The sequence below is a fragment of the Myxocyprinus asiaticus genome, chromosome 4 (assembly GCF_019703515.2).
Source record: "Myxocyprinus asiaticus isolate MX2 ecotype Aquarium Trade chromosome 4, UBuf_Myxa_2, whole genome shotgun sequence".
Classification (NCBI taxonomy): domain Eukaryota; kingdom Metazoa; phylum Chordata; class Actinopteri; order Cypriniformes; family Catostomidae; genus Myxocyprinus; species Myxocyprinus asiaticus.
This window is the reverse complement of record NC_059347.1, coordinates 22,932,671-22,958,712: the sequence shown is the minus strand read 5'-3', so window position 1 is coordinate 22,958,712 and position 26,042 is coordinate 22,932,671. Positions and strand designations below refer to the sequence as shown.

Genomic DNA, 26,042 nt, shown 5'->3' with positions numbered 1-26,042 from the left:
CCATAGATTTTGTCAGTTCGAACCAGTCTGGCCATTCTCTGTTGACCTCTCTCATCAACAAGACGTTTCCATCCACAGAACTGCCCCTCACTGGATGTTTTTTTTTTTTTTTTTTGGCACCATTCTGAGTAAATTCTAGAGACTGTTGTATGTGAAAATCCCAGGAGATCAGCTGTTACAGAAATACTCAAACCAGCTCATCTGGCACCAACAATCATCCATGCTGTTATCTAATCAGCCAATCATGTGGCTGCAGTGTATAAAATCATGCAGATACAGGTCAGGAGCTTCAGTTGTTCACATCAACCATCAGAATGGGGGAAAAAAATTGATCTCAGTGATTTGGACTGTGGCATGATTGTTGGTGCTGTTCGATTATTGAGAATGCTATTCTGAGATGCGAGTTGGCACTGTTTTGGCAGGTGGTTTTAATGTTTAATATTAGGCAGGTGGTTTTAATGTTGTGGCTGATCAGTGTATATTTAAAGTGTTTTTACCACTGTAGCATGTATGGGCTAAGAAAAACGTAAATAACAAATGTACTACACAAAAATTGCTGCGACTCAGGAGGATAATGACCTTTATAGCCTAATGTATCAAATATGATACATACATTTTTTTTTATTTTTTTTTAATGGGCAATTTTGTTTTATGATTTCTTTTTATAGTTTGTCTAATGGTACTAAAAACAGTTTAATGTCAAAAAAAGTTTTTTTTTGACAATTCTTTAATATGTCAGGCTTTACAGGGTTAAGCCAGTGTCACACTAGCAGGCTCAAAACAACTAAATTTTGGCCGAGGGTGTCACACATGCAGACTGTTTGGTTGAGATCTCGCTCTGTTCAGTCGGAGGTATGACACACTTGGCAATTAAGATTGGTGGAAGGGTGACAAACATACCAACTCACCGCAACTCTCTCTCTCTGACTCCCTGTCACGTGGAGCTCGGCAAAATAACAACAGGAGTACCGTGTGAGCATAAACAGTTGAAAGAGTGATTTAGGATGCGATTCATGAAGTAACTTTACCTTGTGAAGGTGCGTGATTGTGTATGTATCCCCTCAAGGCTTGCCATAGATCATGTATGTCCATATGCAGCTTTCATTGAGTAAAGAAATTACGTTCAATAAAAAAACAGACTGCTGTGTCTCCGCTTTCTGATGTCATTAGTCATTTTAGTATAGGAGAATAAGGCACTTAGTGACAGAATCACTTTGGATTACAATAAGCGTTTGTGAAATGTAGCTGAGTGCAATTGCAAAAAAAAAAAACATTCAGATCAGCTTGACTTCTTGTAGGGCAGGGCGATATGGCCAAAATATTATCACAATATTCTTATTCATATCGTTCGATATCGATATTTATCACGATATACATTCACATTTGCACATTGCACATTTTTTTAAATTTCCAAGTTGGCAGAAGAAAAGAAGAAACAATAAATAATATTTTGAAAACAGTCAAAATAGTCTCTACAAATCTGCATTGGGGGCTCAGAGACAAAGCATTGGGATCTACCAAAATATTAAATTATTTGAGAGTTTATCAATCGAGTGCAGTTTGATATAAATGTTAAAATATCATCTGTTCATTTTGAAGCATAATAACAGCAGTCCCATATTTGTTTGAATATTTACATTCATATTATATATTTTTATATTTCTTTACATTCAGATACCCAAGTATGGGGGCATAGAAGCCCTTGTGACTGAGGAATGATAATGGGGGTTCAGGGACATCCCCTGAGAGAAAATGTAGAAAATGTAAAAGTATGAATGGACCATTTTTATATTTTCATTAAAGTGAGAAAGACTAGGCTACCAACTAGGTATTTTATTTCTTTGTCAATTTTCACAAAATTAGAACAGAAATAAATGTGTTTATTGTTAAAGGCTCGTAACATGCTGATTAATAAAGCTAAATTAAGAAGGAAAACATTTTATTGTCTAAAGGCACTTTGGAACCACGTAAACTTATTCGGCACCTCATGTCTACTCACATGCGGGAAAAAGAGGCAACACATGCAGAGCGGGACAGGGCATAAATGATGCGTGTTCGGTGCTAGAGAAAAATTTTCAAGAATACAGCGCAGAAAGATCAGAGCTGGTGTATGCAGCACTGTTTTGTTGTCACGCTGCTCACTAGAGACAATGAGAAAGCGCAACTGTCATGAAGTTTTGTGGCCTGGATGGAATTGTTGACCGCTGTAGCCTAATCTAGCAAGGCAGCTAACGTTAGCAACTTCATACAGTCTGGGAAAGCCAAACTGCTTGCGTTTTTAGCGACACGCACCTGACTGTCTAGATGTAGAACATAGGCTAAATATCGAAAATTACTCAAAAGCTTATCATTGATATGGTGGATTTTTTTATCGCGATAAATATTGAGATTGTTTTATCGCCCAGACCTAACTTCTCAGTTTTTCAGTAGAAGAAGAAGCTCATTGGTCACTTGAAAAGAACACGAGCCCGCCCTCGACAGAAGGATTTTTTCTCTCATGTTGGATCCATTTTTGCGTTGCTGAAACCATTAACTCAGCAGGGAGTCCCGATTAGCAGAGGGATTAACAACCTCCTTCTGACAGACGCTAATGCTTGCTCCATATCCCTCCACCTGGCCGGCGATTGTGTTAATGAAGCTCACAACTGAAAAACACTGGTAAAATCGGCTTGTGTGGTGTTGGCTTTAGCCCAAGTTCACTTCGTTTTGGCATCAGATAGATTGACACAACATTTTTTATTCTGGACGCGAATGTTGGCTAGATGCGAACTCTGGTGAAGGGCAAGAATATCAGTGAAAAATGCAAAACTATCGAATGGCTCCAGAAGAAGTTTAATATCGCCCAAGAGTTGTATGGTCTACTTTTATGGTGTTTTTTTTTTTTTTGTTTTTTTGGAGTTTAACAGATGTTGTCACTGTATGGAAAGAGCTGTGTAAAGAATCTGCTGTGGTCCATTGAAAAAATAGATAACAATATCATATAGATTAGGAACGCAACAAGGGTGGTTAAATAATGAAAACTTTCATTTTTAGCTGAGGTACAGTATTGCTTTAAAAAAAAACAAAAAAACATACATACATAGCAAAACTTTTCTGGATCCCAGAAGTCTGTGTTCATCTCCCCATACAATGCAGTGAATGGAACATTCAGGCTGAGATATAAAAAATTATCTATTGATGGTCTATTGGCAGGTCTCACCCTACCTCAAAGCTCTGGGGCAGCTGTGTAATCGCAAGCCTCTCCAAACCCTGAAGCCCCAGACTGACAAAACGGAGATGAATCAACCTTCTTCCAGCAGTGCTGCCCATGTGCCAGACACAGAGTGAGTTTCACCTCCACCTCACGTGTACCTGCTCATGCTGCTGTCCTCCATACTGATACTATAGAACACCAATAAAAGCAAGAACATGTTTTTAAGATGTAGTTTTATATTTGTATCATTTAGATTTCTCTTTTATATTTGTGTAACTAAACTGGAACAAACATAATATCTGTGATAAATAGAGATGGTGCCAGTGTTTACTTTTGTAAGATTTTTCCCTGTAGAATAACAAGGCTTAATAGATGTAATTTTGTACATATCTGTACCATCAGAGCACATTTTGAGATAACCACTCTACACTTACAGTACTATAAGATCCTCTTTATGTCCGCATCCATACGTGTATGACAGAGGGAAAGAGTGGTAGGTGCCTTTAATTGGACAATTTTCCGCTATTATGGGCCATTAGAGGGGTTTAAGATGGCTAATGGAGAGAGACAGGGTGCTGTCCTTCTCTGTTGAGGCAGCCTGTGACAGCAGCACTGGGCAGTTGGAGACATGAGGGTAATTGGAGCTGCGTATGCTTATATCTGCCTTTCTTCCCCACAGGCGTCAGCTGTGCCATGATACCTAGTCAGACCATTCCTGCATTTAAATCAGAGTTATATGGTTGAAGAATGTCATTACTTTTGTTCCTTTATAAATATGTAGTAATAATTGGGATCTCGAATAGATAGCAGAGATCTGGTTATGTTGTATTATTCTGACAAACAGGATATTTTGTTTGAAGTGCAAACAACGCTTGTTTAACACATACTCCAACATATTTAGCTGTGGCGCTCATGTGGGGTGAATATTGAATATTCAGTACTCAGTGAATATTTTAGGTAGGCATTGGTCACACTCTGTTCTTACTCAAACAAACACACACACAAACACTGTGCACAATGATTTTTGCTCCTTACTAATAGGCAACTAAATGGCCGTGTGTCTTTGAGAATATGGGTGGTTGTACTGCGGTGCTGTATGAGATTGTGTCTTAGTTCTGAACAATCCAATTACTAGAGAACAAGAAGACACGTTCTTCCTGTGGAAGCAAGAGACAGCACTGTAATTTAGCACCCTCACAGATAAGGGATTAGCCTGACTTCTGTCCAAGTCTAGCTACAAAGCCCCATTTACATGGTCAATGACATTGTCGCTTGGTGTCGCTAGTCTCTGGACTATGAAGTGGCTAGTGGGCGTTCCTACTGATTTCTTGGTAACACTTTACAATAATGTTCCATTTCTTAACATTAACATTAGTTAATATTAGTTAATATGATCTAACAATGAACAATACTTTTGAAACATTTATTAATCTTAGTTAATGTTAGTTTCAACCTCTACTAATACATTTTTTAAATCAAAAGTTGTTTTTATTAACATTAATGCATTATGAACTAACATGAACTAACAATGAACAATTGTATTTTTATTAACTAATATTAACAAAGATTTATAAATGCTGTAAAAAAATACATTGTTCATTGTTTGTTCATGATACCTAATGCATTAACTAATGTTAACAAAAAGAACCTTGTTGTAAAGTGTTACCGATTTCTCTCTAACGTTACTGGTGGACTGCACATCTGGCCATAATAGCTTTTGATATGTTGATTACAGATGATACTGCCAGTAAAACTAAGATATCATTCTAGTTTGACAAGTAATCAGTTCTCTTTCCTCTAAAAATAAACATTCTGCAAGGGAGAGTATTTTAAATAACATGCAGCAGTGCTCGTTGCATCATATCATTAATCAAGATAAATGATCTATTAAAATATGAGTCTAACTCAGCCTCAATTGGACTAATTTATTTAATAACGTGGTGTCAATTGCGATAAGACATGCCGGTGTTATGGATGTCGCCATCTTTGACATTTACTTAAGTCACTGTCTTTATGGTTACAGCTGTTAGAATACGGTTGTGACTTTGGTTGTTCGTTCATACAGACAGTATTCAAGCTGCTACTGTAAGCTGTTGTATGAACAGGACATTTCAAGACCCACACCTGTAAGTAAATACGGTTGTCAATCCCAAACATCGACTGTGTAAATGTAGCCAGAGTGCCGTCAGGATCTGGTACAGTTTTTCACGCATCATTGGTTTATTATATCCATCCATGTGGTTACAGACAAATGATATTAACCAGTTAAATCCCTCACAACATTATAACTTCCCCTTGTCTTCGCATCAAATATTATCACAATATTTTTTTCATATTGTTCGTTATTGACATTTTATCGCAATATACATTTCATACCATTAATGGGGAAGGAAATTCATTCCACATGTTTGTTAGACCTCAACAATGAATGTAAACAACTTGTTTGTTTAAAAGTAAATTCCACAGGGTAATCTAGCTTTTAATTTGAAGTTCAAGAAGTAAACGCTGTTTTTGATTGAATTCTACATAAGGTGTGTGACCTCTTTTCACCACAATTTCATCGTCTTTAGGGGATGTTTGACTCTCATTAATTTTTACATTTTCAATAATGTTCCTCTTCCTGGTTTATGCCCAACACGTGTCAGTTATGTTACCCTTACATCACGTAATTGCGGTAGCCTATAAGCCATAACGTCCACTGAAAGACATTCTTGCCTGTGTCAAAAAATCAGCGGATGTGACAGCACAATGGATCATAATTTTTGTTTTTGTTTTTTACTAAATAGAACATAAACTGCAATGGTGTTGTTGTCGGAGTTGCTGTTGGGTTCAGTCAATATCTGTATTGCATTGTCTCACACTTCTTTTAAATGAGATCTACTTTTTCCGTAATGTTATTAAAGCAAGATCTGGCAAGCACAATACCTGCATGGTCACTAAATCAAAACTTCAGCAGTCGGTAGAAAAATTTGATGATTCTCTAACAATTATGATACCACAACAAATAATAAAACTAATTTGCTAATTATGTTAGTATTGTTTCACGTTCTCAAGTAAACAGTCATAAAATAAATAATAAGTAATAAAATAAGAATAAAGAAACAGTTGAAAAAATACATAAAATAAATGCATAGAAACAAATAAAACATAATAGAATAAAAAATACAAATTAGCTATGTCTTCACTGTTTGATTAAAATGTATTAATATTTTGTAAACTACTAAAGTTATCCAGCCAAGAGCAGTGAGTTGTTTTCTTGTTATTGTTGATATTTGATTAATATCAATGGCATACTAAACAGTGGCAGATCTATTAGGTTACATTTACACTTCAAGTCAGACATTTTGATTCAAATTTGCTTTTTGTTCCACTGTTTTGTTCACTTTAGACATAAAATGACCTCACCAAGACTGGCATTTTGGTGGAATTTTTAAGGGTATTTGACCATTTCGGCAAGTATTCGCAGAGTGAGAGCTATGGGAGTACACGCGCATGTAAAGCACTAGCACATAAGCTGCCTGTCAAGCAAACAGCTGTACACAGCGGCTACAGAATCAAATTATTAAAATGTCAATTTAATTTTTTTTATCCCCTTTTTTTCCCAGTTTGGAATGTCCAATTCCCACTACTTAGTATGTCCTCGTGGTGGTGCGGTTACTCACCTCGATCCAGGTGAGAGAGTCAATCCGCTTATCACGTGGCTCGTTGTGCATGACACCGCGGAGACTCCCAGCATGTGGAGTCTCATGCTACTCTCCGCAATCCACATACAACTTACCACGCGCCATACTGAGAGCGAGAACCTCTAATCGCAACCATTGAGGAGGTTACCCCATGTGACTCTACCCTCCCTAGCAACCTGGCCAATTTGGTTGCTTAGGAGACCTGGCTGGAGTCACTCAGCATGCCCTGGATTCGAACTCGTGACTCCAGGGGTGGTAGTCAGCGTCAATACTCGCTGAGCTACCAAGGTCCCTTCTTAAATGTCAATCTTTAATCGACCAGTGGTTGTCTTGGGATAAAGATCGATGTAATGAGCAGCCCTGGTCTAGATGTGGAACATCTAAATAACTAAAATTACTCAAAAGTTTATTGTATCAAGGATTTTTTCCCCTCAATAAATATTGAGATTGTTTTATCGCCCAGCCCTAAATGGTGATTGTTCATGGATTGCTTTTTGTTGTGTTTGAACCTACAACCTTTCATTTACCAGTCCAGATATTTAACCGCTATGTAGGGCTGGTCGATTAATAAAATTTTATTTTCAGTTACGATTTTGGCTTCTAACGTTTATGAAAACAAGGTAATCGAGATAAAACTATAATTGTGCTGCATTCCGTTTCGCAATGAAACATCCCAGCGTTTTATGAAAATAAACTTTGAAACTGGCATTTCTCTGTGCGGTCAGCGCCGTGAATATGAGTTGTGTAAAGTGACCGGGGAAGAGATTGAATCTTCTCCCGACTGATGCACACTCCGGCGCGGTGACGCTCATCACTGTGATAGCCTAGGCCTTATTAGAAAGTTCATATTCTTATTCTGCTGTTGAAAGTAATCCAGAGCACGTAATTTTATAATTCGCTAGCGATCCAGTAACAGATGCGCCCTGTTTGACTGACAGGCGGCGTATGTGTATGTGCTGAATATGCGCGTGTTCCGAAAATGCTTGCGCTAATGCGCACCTGAACGATCAAATACATTTCAAAATTCCACCAAAATGCCCTTCTTGGTGAGGTATTCATGTAAACACAGTGAGTGATATCTAAAGTGAACGTAAACAGCGGAGAAAAAAGCGGATTTGTATTAAAATGTCGGACTTGTAAGTATAAATGTAAGCTAATAGACCTGCTGCTGTCTAGTGTGTCATAATAATCAAACAACTGGAACAAGAAAATGAGAAAACACTCACTGCTCTTGACTGGGTAACTTTAGTAGCTTTTTAAAAGTATTAATGTTATAATCATACACTGAAGACCAGTAGTAGTTTTATGTTGCATTTCATTCTGAATGTTTAATTGAATACTTCATAGCCTAAACTTTTAAAGCTGTTAAAAAAAGCACTATTTTTTGTTCTGTTATTTTTTAATCTATTTCTATTCATTGCTATTTTTTTTTTTTTTTTGTTATTTTATTACTGACCTTTTTATTAGTCTTGAATAAGTACTTAAGAACTTGAAACCATTCTTCCATAATTAACATATTAGCTAGTGTTATCATTTGTTGTGGTTTTGAAGCTGGTAGTGAGAATTGTCAAATTTCACTACCGACTACAGAACTTTTGGTATTGTGATAATATATAGCCTTTATTGTACATGGTAGATCTTGCTGCAATAACATGATGAAAAAGTAGATCTAATTCCTTAGAAGTGTGAGCACCCCTGCTGTAAATGATGGTGATGGATGCTTTCCTTTATATGACTACAATATGTAATAATTACCATATGACAATAGCCTCATCCCCTACCCAGTGCAGTTTACATTTCAAGTTCAAGGAAATCCACTATTAAAAAGACTTTATTTATTTATTTATTTTTTTAAATAAATGTATGATGTTTCCAAAGTCAATGAGTAATCGTGTTAAATAATTGTGATCTCAGTATTGACCAAAATAATCGTGATTATGATTTTTCCCATAATCAAGCAGCCCTACCGCTATGCCATACCACCTATATTAAACCTAACCAAGTATTATGTAGAAAACATAATTTTCCTTGTGTAAAATCACTCCAAATGTGCACAACCCCATTTTTTCTATTTTAAGCCCCAATGTTTTACATTGCTTGGTAAACAGCATACAGTTAGGGAAATGAACAATTCATCTGTTTCATTAGATTTTACTGTATGACTGCACAGCCATATTTGTGACTAAAACCCCAAATAGGCCTACCTTCAGTGTGCTTCGCTGTGGGATGCGACCAAAATCACCAAAAGTTTTGTTTCTTTTTATAAAGCTTGATAAAGCAGTACTGCTGTTTACTTACCACAGCTAAAAATGTTTTATTTTATTTCAATTAAGTTAGATCTTTCAAGTGAAATAGCTCAAATACTTGTTGGTTTTTCTTATTCAGAAAATGTTTAGCCTAAAGCTTTGAAACTTTTACCTGAAGTGTCTTTGACATATCATTGTGTCAATTCCATTTATAACCTAACTGAGTCAGACACAATTAAATTAGAAATGCATGAAGGACTATTTTAAATTCATAATGCCCAGACTGTACAATTGTAAAAAAGGTATGTGATAATTGCAACAGTAAATAAAATGTATAATGTCAATGTACAGTAATAAATGTGTATATAATGTTTGCCAATAAAAAACAAATTTTAAGATTATGAAGCAAAGACTTTATTCACACTGCCAGACTAACATGTAAACATATATGTTAACTGCAAGATAATATAAAAAAAAACTGTATATTTTAAAATTAAATTGGAACTAAATTAACTTAGAAATTAACTACGCCCCAAAGAGACACCCCATTTTTTTAATGGAAGACAAAATAAGTGAAACACAGCAATAGTGAAACTCTGCCCTTCACCCATAAATGTGTGCTCGGTTACTTTCTGTGTGTATTCTTCATAAGCTTATCATTTTGGCTGCTCTAAAAGAAGCTCATACATTCATACAGACAGGATCATCACAGCTGTTTTGCAATATTGTGACCAAATCAAACCAGAAAACAACATGAAAACATATGTTACATTTGCTTACAATGATGTAATGGAAGGTATGTGTACTCGCTGGACACACATCAGCCTCGCCGGTGTATGGAGATCGTGGATAAAATATTTTAAATGCATGCAGAAGTCAAATTTGGCAATTATTTTGATACTGTTTTTTGGGGGTTTGTTCATTTATCACCATTGCTTTCCCCCGTGGATGGCCACAAATATGGCGTTTGTGAGGAAAAATTCACGTGACTGAAATCAATGAATATTGCTTAGCAGAACAATTGTTCATTTGTAAAATTATCAATAATAAATGTAACTATTTATTGAACATTGTTGTCGTCATCATTGGCACCGATACGGTAGAAATTGCTCCTTAAGGTAACAACTGCACATGTTTTTACTTTTACGGTCTATTTGACATCCTCCATTCATACCTTTCATCAGTCTGATGCTGTCCTCTCTCAGCTATAGGATATGTCTTAGTCAACATTTAAGCTAGAAGAGAGCACACCTCACCCATCCAGAACATCCTGCCTGCATCGCTGTAGCATTTACGATGCCGTTTAGAAGAAGTAGTGTCAGTGATAAAATGATGTTTGTGGTGTAACATGGCCTGTATTTAGCACACAGTTCACCTTGTGGGATTTTCCTCTTGGATCTCTTAAATATTGCAGGCTTTTACAGCACCCAAGTCTATTGGCTATGGAGATGAGAAACAGAATGGATAGATTCTTAATCTAGCCATTTTTAAGCAGTTATATGATGTGCTACCATTTAAATACGTTGCTACAGTGAACTCTCTGAACTATTGTCCTTCCAAAAACACATGGCATGATGTCTCAATCTCTCTGTTAAATATTGTACTGTATGTTCTTTTCAGAGGTGTGCAAGGCTCGGCAGATTCAGGCAGAGAGAATGTCCCGAGAGGTTACCACAGAGTCAACGCTGCAGGTAAAAGTCGTTTTCATTTGTTGCACCATAAGACGCAGTGCGCTCTGTTTTTATCACTCCCAAAACTCTAGTAGTTGATATCACCAGTAAGCAATTATACTGTTCAGTTTCAGCAATGTTCTTTTTGGAATTTCTATTGATTTTTATTAGTTTAAGATGTCTTAATTCAGCTCTTTAATGGAGGAGTGTGTGTAATTTTTCTAATTTTGAAGTAGTTTCTCAAAGGAATTGTTCACACGTGCAAAAAAAAAAAAAAGAAGTAAAACATTTACTAACCCTCATGTTCTACAAAACCTGTATGATTTGTGGAGCACAAAACAGCTGGTGGCTAATCGCATACATTTTTAGTTGCATAGCGCGCAATTTGGTCTCATATGCAAGTGATTTACTCCCATTGTAGAGAGTTGCGCATAGAGTAAAAATTGATCTTGAGATTTAAGAATCAAAATCAAGATTGTTCAATTGAACAAGTCTACAACTTGTTTGCTGTATTCAAAGTCTTATAAACCGGATACAATAGCTTTTGAGTGAGGAATAAAAGCAAAAGCAATAAATATTTATATAATGTACATGTTACCCTTTGGGCATTTAAGTAATTTAGTGAATAAAAATGTAAAATATCACACATCGCTGTTGTGCTGTTCAAGTAATGCAATCAGCTTTTTACTATATAAATATCTCTATCGAAATGAATAGATGCACGGCCCATAGAGGCCTGCCTGTCTGTCTGTCTATCTATCTCACTCTATGTTTTATCACCGTTCTGTATTGCATTCAGCTGGGTCAAAAGCTCTCGACAGAGCTTCTGCATAACCTCAGACAACAGCATTTACACATCCTTTGGTGAGAAAGAGGCATAAATACATAAAAATCAAGTGGCACACACACAAACATAATGCTTGTCAGATCCCCCATTTAAGAATATTAAACACCGCAATTAGGATTCTACTGTGAGGAAGGAGAGGTGGAAGGGGGGCGAGAGAGAGAGGAAGAGAAAGACCGAGAGGTAGCCAAGCCTGGAAGTTTCTGTAATTAGGAGGTTGGCACTCCACGTGAACCCACCAAGGTTTCAACAGTCATCCATCCACCTGCACCTGATCAGAAAGACCCCCACGCCAGAGCAGAGAGCAGGGGAGGGCATGGAGAGAGAGAGAGACAGCTCTGCTTCCATGAGACTCAAGGCTGCTGCTCCCTGCCTTGTGTTGTTTTTGCACTACGTGTTCCCTGTACTGATGTGCAGTACATAAATTTTTGATTAAGCATCCGCAGGCTCTCAGCTGTAGATTTCTGTAGGTAGACACTGCAGTGTTTTTCACAGGGTGTGTGGATCTGTGGTGCCTTGTTAACTTCACTCTGAGCTGTCTGTCTGCTCGTTACACTTTATTATTGCTTATGGCTACAGGTAATGATGCTTTAAGCATAATGCAGATGATTTAGGGTTGCAGCTCAGATTAGAGCAGTTTGATTTACTTTAAAGTGATAGTTTGCAGAAACAAATGAAAATTCTTTCATCATTTGCTCACCTTTATGTCTTCCAAACCTGTATGGTTTTCTGTCTTCCGTGGAACACAAAAGGAAAATGTTAACAGTGTGATGAAGTGATTGTCACCGTTGGGAACGGCAGCACTGGCTTTAAACACACACTCACCTCAACCACGCTCCATTTTTCCTGCTTCTGCCATCTCCTCTATCGGAGGAGAGGGTGCACACTCAATTCTGATAGCACAAAGACATTACACCTACGTACATTCCCCTCCATACATTCTTACATACACGGATAAATAACACTTACATGTGTTGTCTTGTTTGATGTGATTGTCTTGTATTTGTCTTCCGTGTTGCGGAGCTGCGCCGGCCAAACTGACCGGTCAAATGGTGACCGGTAATGACAGCATTGATCTGCGTCGCGCTGGCGCAGTGCAACCTGAAACTGATGAAACCATCTGTGTTGCCAAAAGAGGAACAAGGGTAAAACATACCTGAAGAACAAGGGGATTTGTTAAAAAGGTATATTGCTTATTGTTATGTTTGATGTCAGCATTTGATCTGATAATGAGGAAATGTGAAATTTATTGTTTCTGTGTTTCTAAATAAGTATATACAGTACTTAAGGTGATTGATACTTACCTGATTAGTGGTATGCTCCTGAGGGGGAGGAGTCTGGGGCTATAAGAGGGGAGCCCAGACTCAATATCGGGACTTTTTGAGTGAGCCAGGCAAGCATGCACTAGTAGTGCTGTGAGCAACTTCAAAGAGTGTATAGTGTGGATACCCATTTGTATATATTTACTTTTTTTTGTTTGTTTGTTTTGGTATTTTGGTCTGCATTTGTTGTAAATATTACTTCACATTTTGCATTGGCGCTCTGTAAATAATGTTTTTTTATTAAGCCATAATTTTCCCCCATATTTTTTTTTTCTTGAACATTTCCACATCTCCCAGTAGGCCCGAGTAGACTCATTCGTTGACCCAATTTGTGAGAATTTGGGTCCGCAAAGGCCAACTGCGTCACAGTTGGTGTCAAAAGTGGGATGGCTACCTGCAAGTGAGCGCCGAAGGGGAGAAGGACCAGCCTGCGCTCCCAAGCAAAGGCCGTAGTTAAGGAGGACTTGACCTGGGACTCTTTGGAGACTTTGGAGGAGGAGGTGATAGCAGACCTCCCAAGGGATCAGAGAGAGTCAAGCCCTCCACAGACCAGTACAGTCACTCCCTCGACATCCAGTGAGGGTATGGTGAACCTGATGAGAGACTTTCTTAACGCGCAGCAACTAAGGGAGGAGAGGTATCTTCTGGAGCTCCGGGGTCTATGAGAGTCCATCCTACAGACGGTGCAGCCTGCAGCGACCCCAAGTAACATCAAGAGCCTGCAGATGAAACTCCCGATGCCAGCACCACCACGCAGAGCGCCCGGTGCTGTCCCACCAACCGACGACTCATCTGTGGCTCCAGGTCCGAAAAGTCAACCGACGCCCCGATCAGAGACAAAGATGCCAGTTCTACAGCAGGGGGATGACATCGAACGTGATATGCGAATGTTTGAGTGTCTGTCCAAAACCTGACAGTGGCCTAAGAAGGAGTGGAGCTGTCGACTGGTTCCTCTGTTGATCGGGCAAGTGCTGGAGGCTTTCCTGGCAACGGATGAGGAGCAAGCAAATGCTACAATGACCTAAAATTTTACATCTCACTGGAGACCTACCATCAGCTGTTCCGTGCGGCTTCGGTACCAGAGGGAGATCTGCCTACATAAACCTACCATTGTCTGTGGAACCTCTACCAGCGCTGGGTGAGACCAGAACAGCACTCCAAGGAGGAAATAAGGGAGCTCATCATCATGGAGCAGTTACTTAGTGTACTCCCCCATGACAGCCATATGTGGGTGGATAAGGACAGGATTGGCAGCTGCAGAGTTTGCACAGCAGTACATGAATGCTCATCGGGCAGTTCCTCATTCTTAATCACCCTAAGGTAAGGCACGCTACCCTCAGCCTAGTCTTGGGGGTGGGATTGATCTGGGATAACCAGAAGATACTGAATGTGTAAAAAAACCAAAGTTTACAGTTGGCCACAAGCTAGTATGCTTTTTGAGTCAGCAACCGGGGCACAAGGCTTCGGTGTTTCCAGCATGGAAAGCTAAGCTGACAGGTTACTGTTATGTCCCCAGAGATGAGGACAATGTTAATGACTACTGGGGAGAGTCAGCACAATCAAATTATGATGGACATATCGCTTGATGGACATTCTGTTAAGACTTTACTGGACACTGGTAGCACAATGTCTATGATCAAACCATGTCATGTCACAAATGTCAACTATGGTGATACAACTGCCGTGCAATGTGTTCATGGCAAGTGGTATCCAAGGGCAGGGGTAGTTGTGAGTGTGCAGGACCAATTGTAATTGTTAAAAGTTGCCATAGTTGATAATTTACCCACCGACATGTTCTTAGGAAGAGACTTCCCTGTGTTATTTGATCTAGTAAAGGCTAACACATATTGTAAAAACATCTCCACAAATGCAAATTTTGCCAGACTTTGATGATAGTCTGTTGCAGGGCAGGACAAAAGGCCCTAGAAAAACACGCTGACAGCAGCAGATGGCGAGGTGTCTGGGAGCTCCAGTCCCCAAACTTTCTACAGAGGGTTTGGAGGTCAGTGGCCGGAGGATCCCAGAAAACACTGGTAAACTTCAAAGGGAGGATGAGACGCTGAAACCTTTGTTTGTGAAATCAGAGAGTAAAAGTGGGGCTAATCTATGTGATGAAAAGTATGTTGTGATGAATGATATGTTGTATGTGCAAACTGGTGGTGTTACTCGCTTAATTGTTTAATTGCTTAATTGTGCTACACCTTGCACACACAGTCCCATGGGCTGGTCACATAGCACAACAGAAAACATACACACTCATTAGTTCACGCTTTTATTGGCCAACCATGTACACTGATGTTCAGACATACTGCACCACCTGTCCCACTTGCCAAAAGACCAGTGCTGTGCATCAGCGGGGCAGAGCACCATTTCACCCACTGCCTGTCATCTCTACCCCTTTATGCTGCATTGCTATGGACATTGTGGGGCCACTGGAAAAGAGCAGCAAGGACATCGATACATCCTGGTCATCTGAGATTTATGCTACACGTTTCCCGGAAGCCTTCCCACTACGCACTATCACCACGCCCAGCTGTTCTCCAGGGTAGGCATCCCTGAGGAGATCTTAAAAGATCAGGGAATGAACTTACCTCCTGTCTGATGAGGCAACACCACCAGGAAATGGGCATCACTGCTCTGAAGACCAGTCTTTACCACCCCCAGACTGACAAACTAGTGGAGAGATTTAACCAGACCCTGAAAACTATGCTGTGGAAAGTTGTTGCAGACATGGGATGTGACTGGGATAAATGGCTTCTGTTTGTTCTGTTTGCCTGCAGAGAAGTTCCCCAAGCTTCGACCGGTTTCTCCCCCTTTGAGTTGCTGTATGGATGGCAAGTCCAAGGACCACTGGACCTGCTGTGGAAGGGATGGGAGGCCCCTACAACCCATACAGAGGAGAAAGTCATCGTCCAGTTCATCCTGGAGATGAGGGGCCATCTCGAGCACTACTAGAACCTAGCGAGGGAGAACCTGCAGCAAGCACAGCAAGAACAGAAAAGGTGGTACAATCAACATGCAAGGCTTCATCAATTCCAGCCAGGGCAGAAGGTGCTGTTACCGATCTCTGCAAACAAGTTATTGGCCAAGTGGCAGGGGCCATACACCGTCATGAGGAAGATGCCAGTGACATACGAGGTTCACCACCCTGATAAGGGAAAGTCTCACAAAGTTTACCATGTCAACTTGCTTAAAGAATAGAAGGAACCACCTGGTAAGACCCCAGAGACATCACTGCTGATCAGTGAGGTAGAGGATGATGATGAGCCAGAGGCAGAGCCATGGACGCAGTCTTCGTCGGTGACCCTAGAACATCTGGCGGAACCCCGGAGGGTTGAATTACAAGACCTCCTTGACCAATTCCCTGCCTTGTTCCTTCAGAGGCCTGGCCGGACTGAGCTGATCCACCACACCATCCATCTCACCGACACGACCCCTTCTAGTCGGCAGCCTTACCGGGTGCCAGAGAGATTGGTGACTCCATTGAACAAAGAAATTGAGGAGATGAAACGGCTGGGAGTGATAGAAGCCTCCATGAGCGACTGGAGCAGTCCGTTGGCCATTGTCCCGAAGAAAGAAGAATCTTTATGGGTCTGAATTGATTTCCGCAGTTGAACGCCCAGTCCAAATTTGATGCCTACCCTATGCCCAGGATTGATGATCTGCTGAAGAGGATAGAACCGGCCCGGTTCATTACCACACTGGACCTGTGTAAGGGGTACTGGCAGGTGCCCCTTGATCCTGCCTCCAGAACATACACTGCCTTTAGGACATCGCTGGGGCTATTTCAGTTTACAGTCCTACCCTTTGGACTACATGGGGTACTGGCTACCTTCCAGAGGTTAATGGACTGAGTTCTCATGGGCTGCGAAGAATGGTCTGCTGACTACCTTGATAATGTGATAATTTACAGCAACACCTGGGCAGACCACCTGAAACATCTGCACCAGACCCTGGAGAAGATCCAAGCAGCAGGCCTGTCCTTAAATGTGATAAAATACGAGTGGGTGTAATGGGAGACCAGCTATTTAGGGTGCCATCTAGGCAACGGCGAGCTACAACCCCAGGTTGACAAAGTGGAGGCTATTCGACGCAGTCCTCGACTCAGGACAAAGAGGTGCGGTCTTTCCTGAGCCTAATGGGCTGGTACCGCCGATTCATCCCCAATTTCACCACCATAACCACACCTCTGACTTACTGAGCAAGACTGACAAGAACCTTGTTAGGTGGACCGAGGACTGTGAGATGAAAGAGAAAATGTGCTCCAGCACGGTTCTATGAAGTCCAAATTTCACACAAAGATTCCTGCTACAAGTGAACGGCTCCGAGAAGGGAACTGGCACAGTACTGGCCCAGGGGTCTGAAGGAACCGAGAAGCCAGATGTCTACCTAAGTAGAAAGCTGTTGCCCAGAGAGACCAGGTACTCTATGGTTGAGAAGGAATGTCTCGCAATCAAGTGGTCCCTAGAGATTCTCTGGTACCATCTCCTAGGGAGGGAGTTCGACCTGGAGATGGACCATCAGGCATTGACCTGGATTCATTCCATGAAAGACCACAACACTCAGGTGATGAGATGGTACCTGGCCCTCCAACCCTACACCTTCAAGGTTCGGCACCGCCTGGGGAGACTGAACCAGGTTCCCGGACAGTGCGCGGCCTGGAGAGGGGGAGGTGATGTGATGTAGATCAGTAGTAGTGCCGTGAGCAACTTCAAAGAGTGTATAGTGTGGATACCCATTTGTGTGTATGTATGTGTGTGTGTGTGTATATATATATATATATATATATATATATATATATATATATATATATATATATATATATATATATATATCACACAGTGGTGTGAAAAAGTGTTTGCCCCCTTCCTGATTTCTTATTTTTTTGCATGTTTGTCACACTTAAATGTTTCAGATCATCAAACAAGTTTAAATATTAGTCAAAGATAACACAAGTAAACACAAAATGCAGTTTTTAAATGAAGGTTGTTATTATTAAGGGAAAACAAAATCCAAACCTACATGGCCCTGTGTGAAAAAGTGTTTGCCCCACCTGTTAAAACATAACTTAACTGTGGTTTATATTATGAGTTGAATTTCTCTAGCCACACCCGGGCCTGATTACTACCACACTCTCAATCAAGAAATCACTTAAATAGGACCTGCCTGACAAAGTGAAGTAGACCAAAAGATCTTCAAAAGCTAGACATCATGCCGAGATCCAAAGAAATTCAGGAACAAATCAGAAAGAAATTAATTGAGATCTGTCAGTCTGGAAAAGGTTATAAAGCCATTTCTAAAGCTTTGGGACTCCAGAGAACCACAGTGAGAGCCATTATCCACAAATGGCGAAAACATGGAACAGTGGTGAACCTTCCCAGGAGTGGCCGGCCGACCAAAATTACCCCAAGAGCGCAGCGACGACTCATCCAAGAGGTCACAAAAGACCCCACAACAACATCCAAAGAACTGCAGGCCTCACTTGCCTCAGTTAAGGTCAGTGTTCATGACTCCACCATAAGAAAGAGACTGGGCAAAAATGGCCTGCATGGCAGAGTTCCAAGACGAAAACCACTGCTGAGCAAAAAGAACATTAAGGCTCGTCTCATTTTTGCCAGAAAACATCTTGATGATCCTCAAGACTTTTGGGAAAATACTCTGTGGACTGACGAGACAAAAGTTGAACTTTTTGGAAGGTGTGTGTCCCATTACATCTGGCGTAAAAGTAACACCACATTTCAGAAAAAGAACATCATACCAACAGTAAAATATGGTGGTGGTAGTGTGATGGTCTGGGGCTGTTTTGCTGCTTCAGGACCTGGAAGACTTGCTGTGATAAATGGAACCATGAATTCTGCTGTCTACCAAAAAATCCTGAAGGAGAATGTCCGGCCATCTGTTCGTGACCTCAAGCTGAAGCGAACTTGGGTTCTGAAGCAGGACAATGATCCAAAACACACCAGCAAGTCCACCTCTGAATGGCTGAAGAAAAACAAAATGAAGACTTTGGAGTGGCCTAGTCAAAGTCCTGACCTGAATCCTATTGAGATGCTGTGGCATGACTTTAAAAAGGCAGTTCATGCTCGAAAACCCTCCAATGTGGCTGAATTACAACAATTCTGCAAAGATGAGCGGGCCAAAATTCCTCCACAGCACTGTAAAAGACTCATTGCAAGTTATCGCAAACGCTTGATTGCAGTTGTTGCAAACAAAAAAGTAAAAAAAAAAAAGAATAATAATATATATATATATATATATATATATATATATATATATATTATTATTCTTTTTTTTTTTACTTTTTTGTTTGTTTTTGTTTTGGTATTTTGGGTTTTTGGTCTGCATTTGTTGTAAATATTACTTCACATTTTGCATTGGTGCTCTGTAAATAAAATTCCATCTTGTACCAAAGTGCATCTGTGGGTTAAGCCATAATTTTCCCCCATTTTTTTTTCTTGAACATTTCCACGTCTCCCAGTAGGCCCGAGTGGACTCATTCGTCCCAGAATTTGAATCCGCAAAGGCCAACTGTGTCACAAACAGAGTGTTCACGCTGCTCCTTTCCATATACTCAAAGTGAATGGTGGCCAAGGGGCTGTTTGATTTTGGTCTGTTCCTAACACAAAGCTATATTATGACTTCCGAAGACTTGGAAGATAGTACCTAAGTCTTAATAGACTACTGTTATGGTGCTTTTTTGTCATTTTAGACGCTTGACAGTCACTGGTCACCATTGACTATTATTGTATGAATAAGAGCAGCATGAACATTCTGCACAACATCTCCTTTTGTGATCCATAGAAGAAAGGAAATCAAAGGTTTGGAACAACATAAGCTATGTGAACTATCCATGTAAAAGTATGTCAGAATCATTTTATGTGACTTATTTTTAATATACTGTATATTTAACAAAACACATGATTATTAGTCTCTTTTAATTTTGTTATTCACAATCCCATGAACTAGATGCTTAAACCTTTAATTACTGCCAGAAATGTGCCTTGAATGGAAAGGTGGTCAAATTGAGAATGCATCCAGTTGTCCCAGTGTTCATAATGCACTTTCATGACAAATAGCACCTTTTTTTAACCATTAGCCTACCTGCAGTGGAGCTGTCATACCAAATGTCACAACCATGCAAGAAAGTACTCTAGAATAACAGCAAACCCAACACACATTTCACAATTTATAGAAAAGGACAGGATGGATTTATCCTCTTCAAGCTTGTAAATGCTGAGTATTCAATTACCCTATAATGGAAGCGTTGTGTCCAAATTGGAGCCATTAAAGTGATTTAACAGAGGGAAGATTGGGCCTGGTATTTCTGAGACTGTGTACACATGGGGAGTTAAGAAATGTTTAATCACTGGGTTTTAGGGCCTATTAAGGTGTGTAAAAGGGGCCACAGCATGACAGAACTTGCCATAGTTTTGAGGCAGTTATTAAGTCATACTTTCATTGCATTCTGTTACATTTCTTTTTAATGCAATTTGCTTTTATGCGCTTCAATAGTGAATAGATAAAGTTGTAGAGGGTGCAATGTTCTTACACTGTTGTCCCTTCAGTACGTTTACATACGCAGTTATTATCGAGTTACAGTCATACTAGGAAGTGTTAAATACCGATTACCATGTATACATGCTAGACGAAGCCAAGCTATAATTGTGTTATCAAGTTCTGTGGTCTGCGATTTTAGTTGTGTCCCAGACTAGTGCTGTTACTTGTTCTCTCTGTCTGCAAGGAAAAATGCTTGATTGGTGCAGTTCTTTTTGATAAATCAGTCAAACTATTTACAAAGAGTGAGTAGATTACAGGAGTTAACAGTCTGAATCATGGACAAACAACTCGATTCCTCACTGAGGCTTGGATTATTCACTCACTAACTGAACCGCAAGTTATTATGTCAGACTTTAAATGAGCCAAGAAGTGTGTATGACTTTCTTCTGCAGAACAAAAATGAAGATTTTTAGAAGAATATATCAGCTCTGTAGGTCCATACAATGCAAGTGAATTATATCCAAATCTTTGAAGCTTCAAAAAAGTACATAAAGCCAGCATAAAAGTAATCTATAAATCCATAAAAGTGTTTTAATCCATGTCTTCTGAAGAAATCTAATCAGTTTTGGGTGAGAGCAAAATGTAACTCCTTTATCTTGACATCTGCAGTCTCCTTAGCAATCATGATTTCAAGCTTGATTACACTTCCTAGCACTCTGTGCATGCATCAAGAAGTAGGAAGTGTATTGGAACTTGTAGTCATGATAGTGTCTGCAATGGCAAGATTTACAGTGAAGGAGTTACATATTGAACTGTTCTCACCCAAAACCGATTAGATTGTTTCAGAAGACATGGATTAAACACTTCAGTCTTATGGATTAATTGTATGCTGTCTTCATGTGCTTTTTGGAGATTTAAAATTTTGGTCAACTTTCACTTGCATTGTGAGGACTTACAGAGCTGAGACATTCTTCAAAAAAATATTGTATTTTTAATTGAGAGAGATTTTTTTTTTTTTTTTTTTGGGAGTACAACCTGGCATCAACATTCCATTTGAACCCCAGCATGGTTTAAAATATTCTAATGTCGGCAGGATTCTTTGCTTTGATTTCAGGAATTGTTCAATTTCAAAGAAATTTTGAATTTACTTATTGACTTGCTTTATCTTCTTTTTTTTTCTTTTTTTTTTTTTTTTACATTGAATTTTTTTTGTCTTGTTCAATCACATTTTCTCTCTTTAGCATGACAGGCATCACTCATGTTGCATACACCGATCAGCCATATCTGATCATTTACGTTTTCTTATAACCTAATTTTCTCTGTTTGATCTGGCTTAAAAGGGGGCTCTTGAAAATGCAATAAACTTATTGATGTGAAAGAGGGTGCAGCTTCTGTCTTTTTCCCTGCCACAAGAAGAAAGAAGACTGTGCTTTATTGTCCCCTCCTTATCCCTTCTGCCTCTCTCCGCTCTGGCTCTTTGAGCACGCCGAGTTTTATCTAGCCGGCCAAGGCTGCGAAGAAGTGGGCGCCCTGGTGAGACCCAGTAAAGAATTTATTAGCAGCTTTGCACAGCGCCATTATAATGGCAGTCACAGAGGCACTCAAGTTTGGCCTTTTACGTTCTTGTGAAGTTCAGCCACACATGAAAAAAGGCAGCAGCCCACCCTATAATATATTCTTGATTTGATATTGTATCGGAAAAGCGATGGATGAAGGCTGGGGGGTACAAAGGGTGTACAAAAAAGGAAAATGTAAATAAAAGTCCTTGGAGGCTTTTGTGTCTGGCTGTTGTAGTTTGCAAAAGTAAAAATCACGTGTTCCCATTCGTGCTGCCCAGTGGAGCTTTTGAACTTTGGCTGTTTGAAACATCCCATCAGAGGCATTGTGTATGGGCTCTGTACCATAACTTTCTCTGGCTGAACAATACCAGACTGCCAGGAAGCCTTTTCCCATAATGGTCTTCAACTTGGAATGCTAGTGCAAGTAAAGAATTCACACTGTCCGTAAAACGGGGCTGAGCGACAAAGAGAGAGGGTGAGCTCTTTTCATCAGCTCTCTTTTTTTTCTCTCTCCTTCCTGTCTCTCTCCCCCAAAAAAATTCTTATGTAGGAATTTCTTTTTTAGGTCAGCCCCCTGTATGCGTGTAATTTTTACATTTTCCTTGTTCTTTCGCTATGCCCATTTACTTTTATTTGTGCATTGAGCGTGAAAAATTTTATATAAGCGGTTACGGGACCATGGGGGATAGTGGTCAGGACACACCCTGATTTTGGATGTTGCCCACTTCTCTCTTCCACTTGCCCTTTCTCTCTCTCTCAGTTTCTTTCCTCTCCATCCATGTGCAGGCGAGACACTCCTTCATCGAGCCAGCAAGAGGAACCAGGTGGAGACACTGCTGCGTACCCTCAGCCTGCCTGGAACAGATGTCAATGTTAAAGGTAAGTCTATATTCCTCCCCTGCCCTCTGAATCGTCCCCCTTCTCTTTTACTTTTTTGTATGACGAGCAGTTAATTCATAGAAAGAAAACTACACGTCACACATCTAACCTATTAGATCAAATGTAAGGTTGTGTCTGGAGGCTGCAGACGGCGTTTCAGACTCGATGTACCATTGTGTCATTAAGCAAATATTCTGCACGCCCTTCGCTTTTTGATCCCAGCTCGAAATCCTAACATAACCGTGGGTAGGTTTGACATAGACCTTGATGATAATGTTCTATATGTTTGTATAATTATTTTAATGCATTTTAGTACTAGCTTTCTGTTGCATTCTCTAAAAAACTGCACTGGGAATTTTAAAAAGGGGATCTGTTTGTTTGGGTAAACATAAAATTATCAGCAAACAAATGCACTTTAGAGGATTTTGTAATTATTTTGTGATGCGAAAAATGCTTACAATTGAGGCCTCTGTTTAATAAATTTTAAAACATTTAAAATGTTTTGTTTTACTTTTAATGTTATCCTGACTCCAATTCAAAAAATAAACAATTTTGATAATGTCTTCTGTTTATTATTTTTATTAGTAGTAGTAGTATGTCTTCCATAACCTAACATCAATGCAGTGTTGAATGAGAGCCCAAAATGTACAGATTCAGATAAACACTGAAACTGATGATGGTACAAATTCTCTCACTCTTGTGTGATGTTGTATTTGATTATTAATATACTATTTAATGGCACAACTGAAGGTACATGTTATGCAAATTATGGCAGATATTTGTATTCTGCCATATACGTAACTTTTTTTTTTTTTTTTTTAAGTTTGTTTGTTTCCATGTCGCCTTGTTGTGCAGGAAGGTAAGGCCTTGTCTTTTACGTGTAGTCATAGTAACCAACAGAGTTTCTTGTGCGTTACTGTATTTAGATCACGCTGGCTGGACGCCCCTTCATGAAGCCTGTAACCATGGCAGCATCGAATGTGTGCAGGCCCTGCTGCAGCATTGCCCAAACTTGCAGCTGGACAGTCAAGTGGAGGGAGTCAGTCCACTGCATGACTCCCTGCTGAACCAACACACACAAATCGCCAAGATGCTGCTGCGCCGTGGAGGTGAGTGCCCAATGCACACTTGTGCTTAACTATCAAAATGGGGATTTACTATACACTTATATATTTATACTTACTGTGTGTATATATATATATATATATATATATATATATATATATATATATATATATATATATATATATATATTGTTTGTGACGGATCGGCGGGTTTGAGTATTTCTGTAACTGTTGATCTTCGAACTGACAAAGTCTACGGTAACTCAGATAACCGCTCTGTACAACTGTGGTGAGAAGAATATCATCTCTGAATACTATTCTGAGATGCGGGTTGGCACTGTTTTGGCAGCACGAGGGGGATCTACACAGTATTAGACTGGTGGTTTTAAAGTTGTGTCTGACATTTACTTTATACTCTGTCTCAAAGAACTTGCAAGAAATGTATTTCATGTATTTTAATTATTTAAATATGAACATGTAAAAAATTACGTTATTTTTTTATTTTTATTTGATAGAATTAATTAGACACATTTTAACAGGTATTAATCTTTTATACAAGTATATGTATATGTGCCATAAAATCAGTGGACATGTTATAGTTACAATTTGGTCAAAATTTGATGCAATTTGGCCATTTTCCAGTGGACTTTTAATAATAGGATCAAATCAGCAGATTCAATCCATATCAAACTTTATTGGAAAGAGAAGCTTAAGTGTACATTGCCAATGCATTATTAGACACCATATTGAATGCTGAACATCTGCTTGCACATGAAGTTTTAATTCTCCGTACAGTAAATCGGCTCCCATGTTTATTATGCCCGGGGCAAGCGTTGCACATAATGAATAAGCGTGCTCTGCTTCACACAATTAGTTTCAGAACTAGGATGTACAGTTGAGTCAAGCGAGAACCTCCTGAAAAAATATATACAGTTGAGGTCAGAAGTTTACATACACTTGGGTTGAAGTCATTAAAACAATTTTCTTAACCACTCCACAGATTTAATATTAGCAAACTATAGTTTTGGCAAGTCTTTTAGGACATCTACTTTGTGCATGACACAAGTAATTTTTCCAACAATTATTTACAAACAGATTGTTTCACTTTTAAATTGACTATATCACAATTACAGTGGGTCAGAAGTTTACATACACTAAGTTAACTGTGCCTTTATGCAGCTTGGAAAATTCCAGAAAGTTAGATCAAGCTTTTAGACAATTAGCCAATTAGCTTCTGATAGGAGGCGTACTGAATTGGAGGTGCACCTGTGGATGTATTTTAAGGCCTACCTTCAAACTCAGTGCGTCTTTGCTTGACATCATGGGAAAATCAAAAGAAATAGCCAAGACCTCAGAAAATAAAATTGTGGACCTTCACAGGTCTGGTTCATCCTTGGGCGCGATTTCCAAACGCCTGAAAGTACCATGTTCATCTGTACAAACAATAGTATGCAAGTATAAAAACCATGGGCCATCATACCGCTCAGGAAGGAGACGCATTCTGTCTACTAGAGATGAACGCAGTTTGGTGAGAAAAGTGCAAATCAATCCCAGAACAACAGCAAATGACCTTGTGAAGATGCTGGAGGAAACAGGTAGACAAGTATCTATATCCACAGTAAAACGAGTCCTATATCGAGATAACCTGAAAGGCTGCTCAGCAAGGAAGAAGCCACTGCTCCAAAACCGCCATATAAAAGCCAGACTACAGTTTGCAAATGCACATGGGGACAAAGATCGTGCTTTTTGGAGAAATGTCCTCTGGTCTGATGAAACAAAAATTAAACTGTTTGGGCATAATGACCATTGTTATGTTTGGAGGAAAAAGGGTGAGGCTTGCAAGCCGAAGAACACCATCCCAACTGTGAAGCATGGGGGTGGCAGCATCATGTTGTGGGGGTGCTTTGCTGCAGGAGGGACTGGTGCACTTCACAAAATAGATGGCATCATGAGGAAGGAAACTTATATGGATATGTTGAAGCAACATCTCAAGACATCAGCCAGGAAGTTAAAGCTCGGTCGCAAATGGGACTTCCAAATGGACAATGACTCCAAGCATACCTCCAAAGTTGTGGCAAAATGGCT

The 26,042-nt window shown here is 39.6% G+C and overlaps 2 protein-coding genes across 5 annotated transcripts in view; one reads left to right on the top strand and one right to left on the bottom strand.

Annotated features, from left to right (window-relative positions):
- LOC127432191 (multiple C2 and transmembrane domain-containing protein 1-like) overlaps positions 1–26,042 on the bottom strand; it is a 491,532-nt gene that overhangs the window by 216,531 nt on the left and 248,959 nt on the right. The window lies entirely within an intron of this gene.
- LOC127432253 (SMC5-SMC6 complex localization factor protein 1-like) overlaps positions 1–26,042 on the top strand; it is a 70,776-nt gene that overhangs the window by 18,767 nt on the left and 25,967 nt on the right. For all 3 annotated transcript variants that reach the window (XM_051683175.1, XM_051683168.1, XM_051683172.1), the window contains exons 15-18: positions 3,193–3,323; positions 10,743–10,813; positions 22,801–22,893; positions 23,820–24,002. In XM_051683175.1, coding sequence (XP_051539135.1) covers positions 3,193–3,323; positions 10,743–10,813; positions 22,801–22,893; positions 23,820–24,002 — 478 coding nt within the window. The remainder of the gene's footprint in view (positions 1–3,192; positions 3,324–10,742; positions 10,814–22,800; positions 22,894–23,819; positions 24,003–26,042) is intronic.